This window comes from Furipterus horrens, unplaced genomic scaffold, assembly GCF_987537825.1.
Source record: "Furipterus horrens unplaced genomic scaffold, mFurHor1.1.pri manual_scaffold_6, whole genome shotgun sequence".
Lineage (NCBI taxonomy): Eukaryota > Metazoa > Chordata > Mammalia > Chiroptera > Furipteridae > Furipterus > Furipterus horrens.
The window spans coordinates 55,155,021-55,172,233 of NW_028327176.1; the positions used below are offsets into that span (position 1 = coordinate 55,155,021).

General features: G+C 54.1%; 1 protein-coding gene across 11 annotated transcripts in view; it reads right to left on the reverse strand.

Moving 5' to 3' along the window:
- Positions 1-1,110: 1,110 nt before the first annotated feature.
- DCTN1 (dynactin subunit 1) overlaps positions 1,111-17,213 on the reverse strand; it is a 28,969-nt gene continuing 12,866 nt past the window's right edge. For 4 of the 11 annotated variants that reach the window (XM_090281540.1, XM_090281542.1, XM_090281541.1 and 1 more), the window contains 30 exons: positions 17,011-17,089; positions 16,824-16,858; positions 16,108-16,128; positions 13,776-13,793; positions 12,315-12,335; positions 10,904-11,098; positions 10,372-10,569; positions 10,022-10,226; positions 9,867-9,945; positions 9,596-9,755; positions 9,369-9,473; positions 8,999-9,190; positions 8,795-8,911; positions 8,412-8,564; positions 7,660-7,820; positions 7,395-7,563; positions 7,066-7,134; positions 6,762-6,824; positions 6,500-6,649; positions 6,208-6,369; positions 5,992-6,123; positions 5,666-5,791; positions 5,287-5,429; positions 4,846-5,012; positions 3,498-3,512; positions 3,173-3,306; positions 2,877-3,069; positions 2,560-2,639; positions 1,991-2,080; positions 1,111-1,589 (listed from right to left, as the gene is read on the reverse strand). In XM_090281540.1, coding sequence (XP_090137666.1) covers positions 1,452-1,589; positions 1,991-2,080; positions 2,560-2,639; positions 2,877-3,069; positions 3,173-3,306; positions 3,498-3,512; positions 4,846-5,012; positions 5,287-5,429; positions 5,666-5,791; positions 5,992-6,123; positions 6,208-6,369; positions 6,500-6,649; positions 6,762-6,824; positions 7,066-7,134; positions 7,395-7,563; positions 7,660-7,820; positions 8,412-8,564; positions 8,795-8,911; positions 8,999-9,190; positions 9,369-9,473; positions 9,596-9,755; positions 9,867-9,945; positions 10,022-10,226; positions 10,372-10,569; positions 10,904-11,098; positions 12,315-12,335; positions 13,776-13,793; positions 16,108-16,128; positions 16,824-16,858; positions 17,011-17,089 — 3,570 coding nt within the window. In that variant the 3' untranslated portion in view covers positions 1,111-1,451. Of the gene's footprint in view, positions 1,590-1,990; positions 2,081-2,559; positions 2,640-2,876; positions 3,070-3,172; positions 3,307-3,497; positions 3,513-4,845; positions 5,013-5,286; positions 5,430-5,665; positions 5,792-5,991; positions 6,124-6,207; positions 6,370-6,499; positions 6,650-6,761; positions 6,825-7,065; positions 7,135-7,394; positions 7,564-7,659; positions 7,821-8,411; positions 8,565-8,794; positions 8,912-8,998; positions 9,191-9,368; positions 9,474-9,595; positions 9,756-9,866; positions 9,946-10,021; positions 10,227-10,371; positions 10,570-10,903; positions 11,099-12,314; positions 12,336-13,775; positions 13,821-16,107; positions 16,129-16,823; positions 16,859-17,010; positions 17,090-17,213 lie in introns of those variants that run through there. The other 7 variants (XM_090281546.1, XM_090281538.1, XM_090281537.1 and 4 more) reach the window with 7 other exon arrangements.

A 17,213-nucleotide genomic window follows, 5' to 3' on the forward strand; every position in this document is an offset into this window, starting at 1 on the left:
AAACAGACAGGAACAGAATCCAATCCCAGGGAAGGACAGTGTGGCCTGCAATTTCCTTAGGCTTACAGGAGCCAGATTTGGAGAACTGAGGTGAAGACTCTGACATCAAGAGAGCACCCCCTCTCCATCAGTTCTGTGAGAATTAAGCCCTAACAACCTAAGGTGTTCCTTGTGGGGAACGAATTGCATCCTGTGCATCTCAAATGGTATTAGCCATGTATCATCCTTGAGCATATTGAGGAAAGTCACCAAATCACTGCCTTTGGAACTCCAGTTGAGAAAGGCTAAGGTACAGAGAAGGTATCCGCCAACAGAGGCTGTCTGCCCTTCCCAGAGGGTACTGGACTGGGAATGTGCTCAGCATCAACTGTTCACGCTGAGCTCCCAACATGGAGCCTCCTCATCCCATCTGCTCCTCTCCCGCCAGAGGAGGCATGTAAGCAGACAGCAGGACCTAGCTGGAGATACTTCTAAGTCTCTTCCTCAAACTGGATTGGAAACCTCTGGGATCCTGGGCAGGATTTCCCCAAGAGGGTAATAAAAGAGAAGATCAAGGAGCCAGCCAATTAAACTGGTGCTGAACTCCAAAATGCCAGGGTGCTGCTTACTGACCTAATCTGTAAATGTGTTAAAGAAGCTCCCTAGATACTAATTTGTAGAGGAACTTTGTAACTTCTATCCTTCCTTACCAGTCTGTTACTTTGGTCTTCCCTTACTTAGCAAACGTTCCCCTGGAGAGACCCCAGGTCTCACAGCAGATTGTGGCTAGTGCATCTGAAGTGAGCTGTGGTGGTATGACATCATCAGCCCAGCTCCAAGCACTGGCTTGAGGAGCAGTGGAATACCCAGAAGCAGAGGCAGGGCCTGGCAGAGGCTACATACCCTCAGCCCTCCTATCTCCATAAATGCAGGCAGGCACTGAGCCCTGGGTCTAGCTAGCCCTTTCCCCCACTGCTCACAGTAATGAACTGCATGTGAATGTGAGGGACACCTCATTCCACTGGTCACTACAGAGAGAAGCCCTCAAATTTGGCAGAGCATCCCTGCTCCTCCTCTCTTGCTCTAAGCTGAATGGCCCAGGGCCCACTCCCAAAACCACACAGGAAGCACTGAAGCAGAAATTACTTTAATCCAGGGGTGAAGTCCTCAATCTGGGGGACCTCACTCAACCCTTGGTGGGGGCTTCTCAGCCTATCGCCCACATGCCCTGAGGGCCCTCGGGAAGGAGGGAGCAGCTGGACAGCAAATTCTGGCAGAGGCCAGGAACTGGAAATATGGGAGCCCAGGTCAAGGGGCAGGGGCAAGGCATTGACAGGTGGAGTGAAGCTGGATGAGGGCCAGACAGCTTTACACACACGCTGCTACCTGGGGGCCGGCTGAAGTGGCTGTGCATCAGGCAGAGCAGCACTAGGAGGGCTGAGGGCACAGGGGGACAGTGGGGAAGGGAGCATTCAGGAGATGAGGCGACCGTGCAGCTGGTGCAGCTGCTCCTGGGTCAGCACGAGCCGGTGTCGCTGTCCAAGGCCAGCCGCACACGAGAAGGTCACTTTGCCTATGTAGACAGTGTTGTCCTGCTGCTCCTCCTTGGCCTGGGAGGTGGTAAGAAGAGACCCCCAAGTCAGGGGCTCACTTAAACTGCATGCCACTGACAAGTGTCCCTGAGCCTGGAGACCAATGCAGCCCCTGGGAGATAGGTTTTAGGGCTCCTGGGCTATGGTCATCACATTTTCCATATCAAAATTGGGGTACAGAGTATAACAAGGGTGTTTTGAGCCCCTCCTGGTGTCAAAAGTCATATAAGAAGTTAAACTGCTAAACTAGTGGAATTTCTGGAAGCAGTACAAGAATTCCTGGATTGAGGCTCGGCCAGGTAACTCAGGATGTATTATTGAGCCTGAGACCCCAGAAGCCTCTTCAGGTTCTGGAGTAGAGGGGAAGGACCCACCTGAGGCTCCACACTGCCCATCCTGCCCCTCATGCTCCCTCTTACCCTGAGAAAGGCCGAGGACGGGAAGGTGGCGAAGTCGGTGGGGACTGTGGCTCCAGGGCGCTGAGACACGGTCTCCTTGAGGACCTCATCCTGACAGGAGAGAAATAAGGCTCATTTAGGGCACCCCCGAGGCTAGCCCATTATCTCCCCAGTTTCACAGGGACACTAACACCAAACTTCTGCTATCACTTCCGACCCCATTTCCACCCCAACATCCTTATTTTATAGATACTTAACCTTTAAGGCCCAACTCGGATGCTACAGGCTCAGGGAAGCCATCCCCAACCACTGTAGCCTGTGTGATCTCAGCTCTGACAGAAGCTGCACCTGAACCACACTCTAAAGATGATCCTGCACAACCCATTTTGTTGATGGGAATCTGCCTTCTGTTTGCACCGAGACAGTGAACCCTGCCTTCCCTTCCGCTTTCCCTGCAACATGCCCTGTTGCACAGGGCTGGGCCCAGAGGAACTCCAGGAACGCCTGTGGAAATGAAAGTGCTAAGGCTCCATCAGAAAATGCTCTAGAGCAAACTCTGTAGGGTGAGGAAGGGCAGGGTCAGAGCTGACCTTGAGCTTCTCGACTGTGTCGCTTAGGGACTTGAGCTGACCCACTTGCTCCATGAGCTGAGCCGACGGGCTCTTGGCAGCTGTGGGGAAAAAAAGGCTGGTGAAGCCCCACCAAGGCCCAAGCAGGTGGCTATCCTGGATTAAGGGTCAGCAGTGCAGGTACTGGACCATTTCATGGAGCAGGCACATAAAAGTGGGTGAATCAAGCAAACCGAAAACTGAGACCAGAGCAGTGTGGGAATTGCTTGGGCAGGGGTACATCCCCGGGGCAAGGGGGTGGGCTGTGTGATTCATCCTGGGGATGGGCGGGTCCATACCAGGGTTGGTGCGAGTGATGTCTACAACATGGGAGTGTGTGCTCAGCTGATTCAATGTTTCCAGCAGCTGGTTGGTCTTCCGATACAATGCTCCAGTTGCTAACTCCCTGCCAGGACCCTCATGGCGCGGGACGGAGAGCTTTGCCACATGCAGAGGGGGCAGGGCTGCTAAGGAGGCCTTCATCTGGGCGCCCTGTTGCGGGGACAGGTAAGAAGTGATAGAAGGCCCTGTCATCCATCATTGATGGGACAGGTATGCTCCACCTCCACCCCAGTCCTCCCTGAGAAACCCTTACCCTGAGGATGCTGTTCTCATGCTGGAGCTGGGAGATGTGCAGCCTCAGGGCAGAGATCTGCTGAAGCAGCAGCGGCGAGTCCTTCACCAGCCCTGGGCCTGGCACAGACCCTGGCACCTGCCCAGGGGCGCCTCCTATAGTCCCACAACAAATGTTGTCCGTCTCAGGGGGAGAGGTTAGAAGGTGGGCTCCATCTCCGCTTATCCCCTTTACTTATCTCCTCCCACTCCTGGTCCTGGCTACTCCCAAAGGGAAATTCTCACCCTGCTCCCCCAGCCCCAGTTCCCACAAGCCCTGGCAACCCAAAGCCAGGGTGGCTCTCTACCTCGCTGCTGTTCTTCTGTGCTCAGGAGAGCCCATGGGGAGCAGGAAAAGAGAGAGCAATTAGGTCATTTGGGGGTTAGGGGGACACACCAGAAGAATCTTGGACACAAATGACGCAGGAGAACCCTACTTCTACCCTCCACCTTTGAGGGAAGAGCAAACGTGGGAAAGATAGGGAAGGGGAGTGCGGCCATGAGACAGGGTGTGACGTGTGAGCAGGAGTGGCAGCGGGAGTGTGTGCTGGAGGAAGCACTAGGGGCATAAAGCTAGTCCTGCCTCCCCGCCTCATACTCCACCTCCAAGAAAGGGAGAGGGGACACTCCTGAGACCCCGACATGTCAGCAGCCTTACTTTTCCCCAGCAGCGCAGCTTAAGCTGGGGATGCAGATGCATTCCTGTGCTCTTCAGGATCCCCACTGCTCTGAGGCAAGAGAGACCCATTTTTGGTGGGAAGGTTCATAAATTCAGAACCAATATTTGTTTAAAGAGCCTATGCTGAAAGAATTCAATGTGATAATTCTGGGGACCCCTCCCACAAGGAAAAGGAGCCATCTGCACCACAGGAGTCTGCAATGTGGAAGGTACTTGGTGACCTCCCAAGATCAAGAGGTGTCAGTGACAGGGGCTTTGATGAGGACAAGACCCTAGGTGAGACCAGCTGACAAGACAGGGACAGCAGGGGAGATCTAAAGACCCTGAGGGCTTAATTCTAGAGTTTACTCCCTGGACGTAAGAAGGGTAAGAATAAAACTGAAGTGAGAACAATGAACAAACTCTAGGGCAGATGAGAACTAAGATGGCAATGGCCACCTCCTTGGTCAGGAAATGGAAGACTGAAGCTGGAAACCAGAAAAACTCGACACTACGAGACCAGGCAAAGGTCAGAACACAAGCCCAATGAAACGCCATGAGTTCGGCCATCGGGGAGAGAGCCACACCACGAGGAGCCACATGATCTCTGCAGGGAAACATGCGCCAACAGAAGAGCCATGAGGAGCAGGCATCAGGCCCTACTGGATACCATGGAGGTCAGCCCAGACTGCTGCAGGCTTCTGACCCTCTGGGCCACGAGGTGGGTCAGCGAGGCCAGACCGCAGACCCAGAGGGGCATCTATTTGAATCCAGCTGTCGTAATTCTGAGCCACGCTGACAATCTGGTAACGCCCACTTTGGTCAGAGGGATTCTCCACATATCTTTGGGAGAAGTAAAATCCTGGTGAGAGCTGCCAGAGTGAAACTGGGCTGAACATCCAGGAGTAAGAAGGGGGCACAAGTCAAACTGAGGCCAAGGAAGGAGGGAGGCCATTCAGCCTCCTGTGGGCCAGCGCTGCCTGTCTCACTGCACTCACCACCAGCAATGCCAGAGACCAGGGTAGCAATACCCGAAGGAGGGGGCCCCCGGAGCCCCTCAATCGTACGCTTGGACTGGCTGTTCAGTCGCTGCTTCAGCTCTGCCTTCTCTGCCTCCAGTTGGTCAATGTCAGCCTGGAGTGCATCCATCGTCTCCTCGAACTCTCTGTGAAAGAGAATCTGGGCTTGGGCAGTGCCTCTTCCCTGCGACCCCCAACTCCACTTCTCGGTCTTCCCAGGTCCTTGGAGTAACCCTGCTGGCGAGGACCGGGGCGACACAGACTTGGATTGGGGTGATATCACATGTTGGCAGTAGGCAAAGGAAATGGCGTTTGGGGATTCTCAGGATGAGAGGGCCTGGGTAGTGGATAAGTCAGGAGGCAGAAAGCTGCTGGCAGGAGGGAGGATGGAAGTGTGCAGGGCTCAGGGAAGTGCCTGACTTCTCCTTCTTCCGCAGCAGCGCCTGGGTCTCCTCCAGCCGACTCTGAACTTTCTCGATGCGCTCATCAGCATCCTTGGCAGCACTGTCCAGCTTCTTCTCCAGAAGGCTCAGCCGCACGTTGGCCTCACTCAGCTCCTCCCCCTGGACAAGGACAGAGAGCCTCTAGCTGCTTTGAATTCTCTCACAACCCCCCAGGGGCCCAGGCTAGACCATGAGGTGGAAAGCTCCCTTAGGGCCCACAAGAGCTCCCACTGATCATAAGTGCCACTTCTTCCCTTAACCCCCACCCATCTCAGTCCTGATCCCCAACACTCACTGCTGCCCCGTGCCCCACAACACTTCCTGGTCCCCACACGCTGAGCCTGCCCTACCCTCACCTTGATCTTGAGTGACTTCTTCAACTCCTTGATTACTGTCTCTCGATCCTCAAGCTTCAAGCCCAGGCCTTCAGCATCTGTGATCTCTGCACGAAGGGCTGCAGCCCGCAGCTCAACAGGGGGAGGCTAAGGGCCAAGGTGGGGACAGAGGGCAGGGATTGGGAGAGGATATCACCACGTGCTGCTTTCAGAGAGATCCAGTTTCTTGCCGTCTAGGCAGGATGGTGCTCTCGATTCCTCCTTCCACCTCCACCACCAACTAGCAGCAGTTCTGCAAGCCCTGCTCCTCCAGGCCTCAGGAGCCCCTCCAAGGAGCTCCCACCCACCTTGCTGGGGGGCCGCTCTGCATCATACTCTCCCTCCTGCATGGCTGTGGCCAACTTGTTCATGGTACTAATGAGGATATTGCATGACTGACGCAGACACTCATAGGGGCTGCTGGAGGGGCTCCCATAGATCTGCAGAAGCCAAGGGCAGTAGTGAAAACCTCACACCGGCCACCCAACTCCCCTACCACCTTCTTCCCAGCCATCCAGGCCCACCTGCTCGCTTGCTTTGAAAGCTAGCTCCTCTAGGGCAGCCACAGGCAGTCCCTCATTTTCCGCCAGTGGGGCGATGAGCTGGGCAGCAGCAGCCGCCACCTCCTGCAGCACAGCTACCACCCATGTCAAGTGCTTCCTGCAGTCAAGGAGTGTGTCGGATACCTGCGCAACAGGCCAGAGTCAGGAGCCCACCCTGGGTGCAGCACCACAGCTCTCTGCTACCTCAGAACTATTCTTGCCTCCCTCCTGGATCTACTCAGCTTCCTTCTCTTCCTCCCTCACAGCCCTAAACCTGTGGTCCAAAGGCCAGTGCAGCTGGGATCCCAGGAGCATCTGTTCCTGGCATTCGCCTTCGGATCTTCTTGCAGAACTGGCGGATGTCACTGCAAGATGTTTCCAAGTCCCGGAGCAGGAGGGCAATATCTGAAGCTTCCTGCCCACCCTACTCAGGGAACAGGGAATGGATGGGGAACAAAGTAAGCATTAGGGCAAGAGGTGAAGAGGGGAGAACTAAGAAGGCAGAGGGGCTCAAACAGATCTGGCTGTGCTCTCACCTGCAAGAAGGCACGCAGCCGTCCCACCTCCACACCCATGCAGTCCAGGGCACTCTGGGTGAACTGAGGATAGAAGCATGTGTTTGTCAGTACCCACCAGAAGCCCTTCTGCTCCCTCATTATCTCTAAGGAGTCCCCACCTTCTGCTGACCACCATACATAAGCGGGTTGTCTGTATTCCCTGATCTGGCCTTAGAGACCCTGTTCCAGTCTTATGTGACACCCTCAGAACCAGACCTCTTGACCTGATGACCTCCATTTATGATCTCTACAAGGGGCTCAACCACCAGCCCAAACATTTCACCTTGATGTGGTCAGCCAGCTGCATGGTACTGTCCTCAGGCTGTTCAGCAAGGTGGATGCTATACAGATGCTGAGAGACAACAAAGAAACAGATAGCCTTCAGGTCTTAGACGAATGCAGAATTCTTCCCCAGCTATAGTTTGAGCCATAGTCATCACAGGACTCTATAGAGGTATGGGAGAACCCAAATCCCCCAAGGGCTGCACCCTGAAACAAGCTCATCTACAGCAAGCTAAGCCTAAGGCACACAACCTGTGCTGCAACGGCCATGGCCCCAGAAGGAGAAACCTCCCCTCCCTCCTGCCCCAAGCCGGAACCCTTGCCCCTGACCTGGTAGTACTTGATGGCTTTAGTGAGAGGCTCAACATTGACAGTCTCATCCAGCTGGTCCTTGTGCAGCAGCTCAATGAGGAAGTCCAAGGAGCGCTCATGGGCACTCATCTCAGGGTACAGGCTGCCCACTTTCTTATACACATCCACACTGCACTGAGAGAGGGCACTAGAGACCAGAGAAGGGCACTGTGAGGCCAGCGTCTGCCAGGCAGTCTCAGTTCCAGCCAATCTGGGGCCTGTGGCCTTGAATGGGGTCACTTACTGCTCATAGCGGTGGAGTGTGGCCTGCAGCAGAGTCAGCGAGTACACCAGCCCAGCGGCAAAGCTGAGCTGCTCCCCCGCAGCTCCTCGAAGACCAGGCCGCTCTGTACAGTTCTCACTTAGCTCAAACTTCTCCTGGGCCTGCTTCCGAATCAACTCTGCCTGTGGGAAGAAGTGCCAGGGACTTGGGGCACAGAGCAGAGGATGAAGAACACAGACTCAGGAACACAGAACACAGAGCTGAGCAACTATGGGGTGGGAGTAGGGCAGATAAAACAGAAACAGCTCTTAGATAGGCAGGAAGTCTCCCATGGGGACATGGCAATGACGTGGTGACCTGGTGGCTGTGAGGATTTGAGATGTGGGGATGACAGGACAGCAGGACCAGTGGGACCAAGCTCTTTCCCACAAGCTTAAAGCTGCTGCCCCTGCTACCCTCCCACTAGAATGCTAACCTGACAATTATCCTAGTCATCTTCTGGACCTCAGCTCAAACGTTATTCTTTCAGTGACACCCCTCCATCTAAGTCAGCTCCCCAACTGCACTCTCTCAAAGAAGATACCTCCCCTTTGTAATAAACCATCTGTAATACACATCCATCTGCAACTTTGTTGACTACGTCCCTCCACAACATCATAAACTCTTTGTGGGCACGGATTCTGACTGCTGGCCTCACTCGGCTTCCTCAATGCCTGGTTCACAACAAGTTCAACAGGTTTCTGCTGAACGTATGTATGGGTGACTGGCCATACCTTGCAAATGAGACGAGGCATGAGTAGCAGCACCAAGACGCAATCGTGGTCCCCACCTGGCCGAAGGAAACTGTCAGGCATGAAGGTTGTCAGCAGGGACATGTGCCGGTTGGCCTGGGCCACCTCCATCTGCCTCAGTTCCATCTCAATTGCCTGTGAGGTGGACAGGAAGAAAGGCTCTCAGCCAGGCTGGAGTGAGTCCCAGACCCACCGTGCCTTGCTCCACCAGTTCCCCTGCTCCTAGGGCAAGCCCATGCCAGGAGTCTTCCGAACCATCACACAAAGCACCCCCTCCCCCAGGAACCCCATACCTGGTCAGTCCACAGCCACACTCAAGGTGGGCTCCCAAACACTCCTCTTTCCAGACCACTTGCGTTCCTAACCTTGGCATGAGCCTTTGTCTCAGCAAACTTGATTTTGAAGTCAAAAGTCTCTGGGGGTGGCTGCTGCTGCCGCTCCACAGACGCTTCCTGCTGGTTTGTCAGTTCCCGATTTACATCCTGGGAGCAGAGACGGACACTAAGACACAGCTGGGTCATGAGGGAGCCCTGGGGCAATCATGGTGGACAGCAGGGCTGAATAGAAACCTGCAGGTGGGCAGTCAGCTGGCGGTATTTCTTGATGGTTTGCTGGTAGTCTGCAACTGTCTCCTGGGCTGCCTCCACACGCTTCTGGGCCTCCCGTACCCGGGCGCCTGCCATGTCCAGCTGCTCCCGCAGCTCCAGTTCTGTCTCGCGTGCATTCTCCTGAAGCTCATCATTCATCTCATTTATCGCTTCCTGAGAGACCACAAGGGAGTTGGGACAAAGGAAAGGCAGGGTCAGCATAGCAGGCCAGGGTGGGTCCACTCACCATACACCCTGCTCAAAGGTCAGGGATCACGTTTCAGTCCCTCTCTCAGCAAGTTCCTTTCAACACCTTCTATTTGGGTCAGAAATCAGGGTCTACTCCTCTCACCAAGTCCCCCACGGTCTCTCTCAATTCCCGCACTTTCTCTTCCAGATTCAGGTTCCTGTCTGTCAGCATCTCCACCATCTCCTCGGCCCCCAGAGCAGCATCCACCTGTGTTACAGGTAAGGAATGGGGAGAAGGGCTGCTGAAAGGCGCCCGGAGAGAGGAGGCGCCTACAGGAGAGTCTGCATGGGGACGGAGGGGTCCTGGACAGTGAGCTGGGCTCCCCAGACCTGCTCCTTGAGCTCATCGATGGTGCTTTCTGCCTGGCTCAGCTCCTCCTGCAGCCGCTCTCGCTGTTGCCTAATGACTTCCAGCTCTTGGTTCTTCTTTTCCATGAGTTTCTGAAGTTTCACATGCTCCTGCTTCTCCGAGGAAGAAAGATCCCGCATCCTATGGGGAAGTGAGGAAAAGGGTAGCGTATGTCAGTCACTCGACAATGGGCGTGTGAACGCATCTGGACAGGGGAGTGGGGCCCGGAGCCTAGCAGTGCGTGCACCCTACCTCACCAGGGCATCCTTTAGGCGGGCATTCTGCTCCTCAAGTTGCTTGAGTTGATAACTGGACGCAGCACCATCTGAGCCTGAGGAAAACCATTAACACTTTCAGACATGACTCCAACCCCACCATGTGACTCCTGGCAGCTCTTGGCCCCTTACCCTTCTCTTCGATCTCAGCCTTGAGAATCTCCAGGTCCGTGGTGAGCTCATCCACACGCTCCTTCAGCGCCTCCACCTCCTGCTGCAGTGACTCAGCCCGCTCCTCAGCCATTTCCTTGTCGAGAGTGGCCATCTCAATGGCGTCAGCAGTGTCAGCCATCTCCTCCATGTAGCGCTCCTTTGCCTCCAGGGCCTCCTTGGCTTCCTGAGGGGTGGGGATTGGTGGGCACAGGGAGAGCTGCTCAGGGCCCTATCTCACAGAAGGCTCCAAGCCCCAGCTCCAGCTGAGTTTCTAGTACACTGTTTCGGGCCCCAAGCCTCCCAGTCACCCCCTCCCTTCCGAGTCGCACCTTCCGTGCCTCTTTGAGGCGCCGCTGCAGGTCGGCCTGCTGCTCCTGCATTTTGCTCTTCCATTCTTGCACCTGCTCCAGCTGGATCTTGTGTTTTTCCAACTCTTTCAGCTTTGCCTTGTCTTCTGCCCGTTTCAGTCGCAGGGTCTCCAGTTTCTCCTCCAAGTCCCGCACCTGGGCCCTCAGTCCCTCCTCCTCCTGTAAAAGAGAGACCCCTTGTTCTGTGCACAGCTGCTCTCTCCTCGCCGCCAAGGCTGAGCTGGAGCAGAAGGGACAGGAAAGGGTGCAAACTTCATTCCAGACCCAAGGTCAAAAGCAAATAGCATACAAACATCTCAGAAGAGACCAAAACATATAAGGAAAGTGTGGAAGAAGGGCCCAGACAGAAGGGCAGCTATATCCCAGATGCTATGTCCCCACCTTTCTGATCCAAATTCTGGATTTCCCCCAACCCTGGGAAATGTCCAAGACCTGTCAAGGGTCACAGGCCCCTCTGTGTGTTGGTTCATCTTCACTCAAACCCAGCCCTTACCTTGGAAGGGGAAGGAAGTGGGGGTGCTGCTCCAGGAGAGGTGAGGGCCGGCGTGGGGATGATGGGTGCTGCCAGCGGAGTCTGCGCTGGGGTGCTTGGCTCACTGCTACTCAGCTCACCTGCTGACGCTGAGCCAGAGGGGCCCAGGGAGCTACTGGCTCCGGCCACCCCGGTACTACTGGCTGGGCGGGTGGGCTATTCAGAGGGTAGAGGCAAACCAGAAAGAAAATACAGGACAGGGGCGGTGAAAGAGTGGAAGACAGAATATGAAAATACGGCAAGGCAAGGAAATAGACAGAGTATCAAAGCACAATGAGAACAGAGAAACAGTGAAGGGGAGAGGGAAAATGACACACAGTCAGAGACAGACAGGGACAAAGGACAGGGGAGGAGCGAGTGAGATAGAGGGGAGGGGAGGGGAGGAAAACATAAGGTTATAAGGCTCCTTCCTTGGCACTAACCCCACATTCCTCCCGGCTCTGGCACTGCCCCCTTGGAGCAGGATCCCTTACTCACCAGAACTCTCCTCTATGACCCTCTTGTAATCATTCTAGCAGTTTAATACTCCCAATCCTATCATTGCTCTGGGTTTACACCCTCATTCTCCAGAGATAAGAGTGCCTCAATGTCATTTCCAGAAAGAAGAGACTGCAGTTTGTTCTCTTTCATGTTTCTGGAGAAGGCTGGGCTAAATGCAGGAGGGACCAGGCTCTCTACCCCTGCTAGACCCTCCCTGCTCTTTGGGAGTCAAGCTGACTCTCTCTCCCTTGGTCTATTTCAGGGACCCTGCAGGTAAAAGGGCCAAGGCGAAAGTTGTATTCACAGACTCCTTGAAACAAGGTCAGCACAGCCAACCCTTCTGTCATCTCCCTTCCCGAAGACAGAGACTCTAATCAGGTGCCACTACCCAGGCCTGGTTAGGGCTGGGGCAGAGAAGCTGCCCGAAGCCCCTGGTCCTGGAGCAGACAGGTCTACGCAGTGCTCTCCCATGCAGTGCTGAGCTTTGACTCTCTCTCTCTGGGTGGACTGACAGACACTCAGAGACCACATGTATAAACAGACACAGCTACCTTCTTATCTCCTGATATTTGGAAGGCTAAGTTCTTCTTCACCTCTCTTTCAATCCCTGCCCCCATCAAAACTAGTCAAAGTGCCCTTCTTCAAGAAAGACTGCCTTAATTAACCTCTACTCTCATTGCACTCAAGCTACTGGCTCAGGAATTCCCCAAAAGTCACAAGTCACTTTCCTAGGAATAACCTGTCACTACCTTCAGTCTTCTCATGAAAGAAGCACCCACGATGAACTGTGACGAACTTTTACCTGGCCATACACATGCCCACATACATGCACATGCCTGAAATGTGTGTGTACACTCTGCAATGGCTTGCACAGAGGCCTGGTTATTCTCACCTTGGGCCGCCGAGTTGTGGTCTGGACAGGCAACAGGAGCCAGAGGAGAAGTAATCAGGAAAGAAAGGATAATGGCACAAAGACAGATAGCAAAAGGGACAGCAATGAGAGCAGATGAAGTAACAGGAATGGGGCTACAATGAGCCACTCCCCCCCCTTCCAGTGAACCAGTGAATCACCTTGTTTCTACTCTAGAACTCAAGACTCTGGTTCCCCATTGGTTCTTTCTCCCACTTATGCCAACCCTTGCAGACCTCACTCCTTCAAACACTGGAAATCCCAGAACCCTGGTTTCCTAAGCTGAGCCACAGGAGACTGAAGGCAGCAGCCAGCAGAGAAGGTCTCCAGGGACCAGGCCTTCTGCAAACTACTTCTGGCACTCCAGCCCAGAGCCAGAGGCCCTGCCCACCCCACCACTCCCAGGGACCTTCCCAGATCAGTCCCCTTCCATCAAGTGCCAGACTCCACAGAGGACCCCCTAGAAATACCTGTAGACAAGACTGATGACATGAGCCCAAAAATGAATGATACAAACTTAACAGAAGGAGATCAGGCCCCCAAAACAGAACAACACTGCTGTCTTCCCTACCCACACCCTACATATCCCCTCCCCCACCCAAGAGCAGATCCTATAGCAGTCTCCATCCCTAGGGCAGAGGGCTCAGGTGTCAGGACCATCAATACTGCATTAGTCAGAAGCTCTGAGCTCCGGGAAGTAACCCCACCCTGCTTCAAGCAAGGAGGTTGGGGTGGTCAGCAGCATACATAAACTACTGCCCTAAACCAAATACAGAATCCCTTCAGGTTACTGCAAAGTTGTAAAGGGATGATTTAACTCCAGCTCCCAAGTAGCATTCTTGATACCCAGTATCTCATGTCTCCAGCAAAGACAATATTTGGCCTTGGTCCCATTTCTAGGAGACAGTGAGCCTAAGGAGACCAACCCCCACCCCTCCTACCCTGAGCTAAGCCTCCACAGCTGTAGATCAAAAACTATTCTAGGGTCCTCATCTCACCCTGGGAAAAAGTCCCTTGACATAAACTCTGGAGGGAGAAGGGTGCTGGGAGTACAACCAACAGTCATTCTAGAAAAGGTCAAGGGAGAGAGGCCTTCTAGAACTGCAGACATCTGGACCTGCTTCCCCAGAATCTCTTACAGAAAACTCTCCCAGAGCTGCTTTGCAGCAGAAGCTGCCTGAACCCCAAGCCTGTAAGGCCACTGGGGACAAGGCCTAGACACAGACTCAGTCAAAGCCAAGAGCAGGCAGGGCAGGGAGCAAAATGCCCAGGGCATGGGGCAGGAGAGTGACACACACCTCTCCCTGCCCGCGCCATCATCTCTACCCTCCTTCCCCAACCAGGTAGACAGATGAAGTCAATCAGCCTCCACCCCCACCCCAGCAGCCTGCTGCCATCATCGCCCTGGTAACCCAGCAGCAGGACCAGAACAAGCAAGAGTACCTTTCGGGCTGTCGGTGCCTGTCTCATCATTGCAGAAAACCAAAGAAAGCCAGGACAGGAAAGAGGAGGGACAGAGGAGGATGGACACACAGAGGAAGGACAGATGGAGGGAGGGAGGGAGGGAAAGAGACGAAACAGAGGGAAAGGCGGCGAAGACAGGAGATTAGTGCATCAAATCCCAACAATGCAGCCTCAGCTTCCTGGCCAGCAGCTTCCCAGCCTGCAAACGGCCGCGGCGCAGATGCAGAAGCCCCACAGATTCACAGAGGGGCAGCCAGGCTCCTGCGGGCACAGGAGAGGCGCCCGGCCCAGTTCTCCAGCTCAGGCTTATGGCAGCCTCAGTGGCTGCAGCACCAGCTCCACCTGACGTCATGCACCCACCCTCTTCTGCTCCTTGGGGGTGGAGCCACTGTTCCTCGGTCACCTAGCAACCACCTGACTCTGCTGGCTCCTCCTCCTCCTCCTCCTCCTCCTCATGACTGGACAAAGTTCTCAGCGGAGCCCGCCCTACTTCTTCCTCCAAAGAACAAGTTCTGGCTCCTCCCTCTCCCCTTTCTACCATCTCCAAGTGTTTGTTCCAAGAAACTGGGCTAAGGGCCATTCCAGAAATGGTACCCTCAGGGGCCAGGGCATCACTGAGCAGGGATGCAGAATCTCACTGCTCCATCAGCCTTGCTCATACTCAGACTCCCCTCAGTCCTCCACATCATTAACTCTACTTTTGTCTCTTCTCATCAGACACACACACCCAGAGTACCCCTCTTGCATGGGCATCAGCTCTGAGGGGCACACAGTGAGACAGAAACCTTGGGAACCTTAAACAACAGCTCTAATTAGTGTTTGGCTCCTCTTCCAAACCCCGCCCTGACTGTAGGCAAGTTAAAGCCTGTCTCCAAAGGGCCTCCAGAAAGGACTGGGCACCTTGCAGAGACATCTGGGTTCTCTTTTGCCCTCTCTCTCAAAGTACATTCTTTTGCTCTGGAGTTAGCTCCCTGTTCCTCAAGGGGTGAGAGCAGGGGCTCTGGCTACCAAATCTGCTATGACAGACCACTGGAGAGGGAGACCTGAGGTGGGGTGGGGTGGAGGGCTTTACTTGACTAACGCTGAACCATGAGCAAAAAGGCACTATATCCCAACTTGGGCAGCCCGGGCTGGGCTCTGCCACAATTCTCCAGGCAGGCGCCAAAACCCCAGGGTTTGGGCACGGCTCAGGCCCCACCAGCATCAGGTCAGGCTGTGGCCAGAACTCCTTCACAGACATCAGACTGAAGGTCCATGCTCTCCTCTATCCAGGGGCCTGATGTGAGAGAGGAGCCCCAACCAGAAGACAATAATCAAGGGAAGAAGCCAAGTTTCTATGACGTTGGAATGAGCCCAACATCCTTTAGAGCTTTATTTTCGTTCTTACATCCCCATTCCCATGCAAGTCAGGACCCCAAAGCAAGTACCAGCATGTGGTCTGTTCCATGGCAAGACTTCAAAGTGCGTTCCCATCACCAACCAGGAGTTGAAAGGGAGATGTCTTCCTCTCCCCTCCCACTGCCCCCATCCAACAGCTCTCCATGCAAGGTCAGAAAGGCCTGAGACAGGCTGGCAACAAGGAAATCACAGAATCACCCACAGCAGAGTACATACAGGTTAGACAGGCACATGCAGGTTAGAGACAGCCTGGGCAAAGGCCCAAGGCAGGGGCTGGTGTGAGGAAGTGGTCGTGGCAGCGACTGAGAGTTGAGCCCCACTCCAATAATGGCTGACAGAAGGCTGCAAGGGGTAAGAGGTAGGCTCAGGCACACCACCAGAAGAGGAGGGAAAGACTAGTGGAAAAGAGTGAAGGTGGGCATTCATGGCAGTGCTCACCCAGAGGCAGGCACACAGACTCTCAGGCTTTCCAACTTGGGGCTGTTCTTACTGTGATCTGTTCCCTGACCTCCTGCCTCCTTGCCCAACCACTTCACTTCGTACTCTCTGCATCCCAGCCCTCCAATTTCTCCTCTCACTGCCCCAAGCTTGGGCTAAGAAAGAACCCATCACAACCTTGTAAAGTCTCTATTCCATGCTGCTGCTGTTTACAGTCAAGTGATGGCAGTCTCTGACTAGAAGTCCTAGGCAAGGAGGTGTAGGGATTGTCTTAGTGAACGCTACCTGGGCCTTGACGCCAAGCCTGATATCCTTGCAGCCCTCAAAGAACTCTGAAAGCCAAGGCCGCCATTTCCTCTAGCCATCCCAGCCCAAGGTGACACACACATGCATACAGCAGCCCAAGACATGCAGGACAGCTGCGGAAGGGTCGCATAGCCCTCAGCAACCCAGGCACAAATAGTAAACACACCACCTTCTTAGGCTTCAGTCCCCGCTGCATGAGTAGGAAAGGAAAGAGTTAGAGAACAGACAACACACTGTGCTAGCTGGCCAGACAGCCTGGGTGTGAGTATTAATACCAACTTAGGCATACACCAGTAAAGAGGGAGGCAGGTCACTGTCAAGCTCTGGATGAGTGAGATGAGGGGTCCCTCAATGATATGTTTCTAGGATGTCCTCACCCTGGCTCAGAGAAGCTGGACAATCTGAATCCACCTCACATACCCTGTACAGAGCAGCAAAGGGGAGCTCGGATGGGCCCTCTGAATACCACCTAAAACAGGTGGCAGAGGGCCCAGCTCCTTACCATTCACTTGTGAACAGGAGAGCTCCTTCTTCCTCCAGCTCCTACCTTACCCTTTCCCTCAGGCCCTTTAGACCTTGGCAGCCTTGGGTACCAAGAGGTAGGAAGTTGACAATAACATAGTAGGATCAGACCTGTCCTTCCTATCACCCTATTTGACCCTGAACTTCTGGGCCCTAACAGTTGTTCCCTGCTACCACCTTTATTCATCCCTAAAACAATAAGTCATATCCAGAAAGCTTCCTTCTCAGGGAGGATAGAGACTGTAAAGCTAACTTAGTTTACTTACCTATTACTTCTCTCTGCCTGGCACTGGGTCTCCCTCCTCTCTATATCCTTCCCCTCCTTCTTTCTATTACTTCACACTCCCACCCCCAACCACTCACCAGTTTGCTGGTCTTTGTAGCTGAGTCAGTTCCCTCTGTAGAAAACAAGAGAACATTATGGTGGATAGGAAAGTTACAACAACAAGAGAAGAGGGTGGTGATGGAAAATCTCAGGATTTTCCATGTACTGGGAGAAGTCCTAGGGATTCTTGGATGTGGAGTGGCAACTTAAGTGGGTGGTTATTACCTCTTTTGAGGGCCTTTGAGGCAGAAGAATCAGGTGTCTCTGGGGAAGTAGTATCTGCTCCATCTTCAAATACCTGGATCTGAGGCCACAAGATAGACTCAACATAGCCAGATCAAGAATGTTATGCTGCAATATGGGCCCCACCCCAAGCCCCAAACAGCTTCCTTAAGGATGTATCTCCAATCTTTCCTCTCCCACTACCT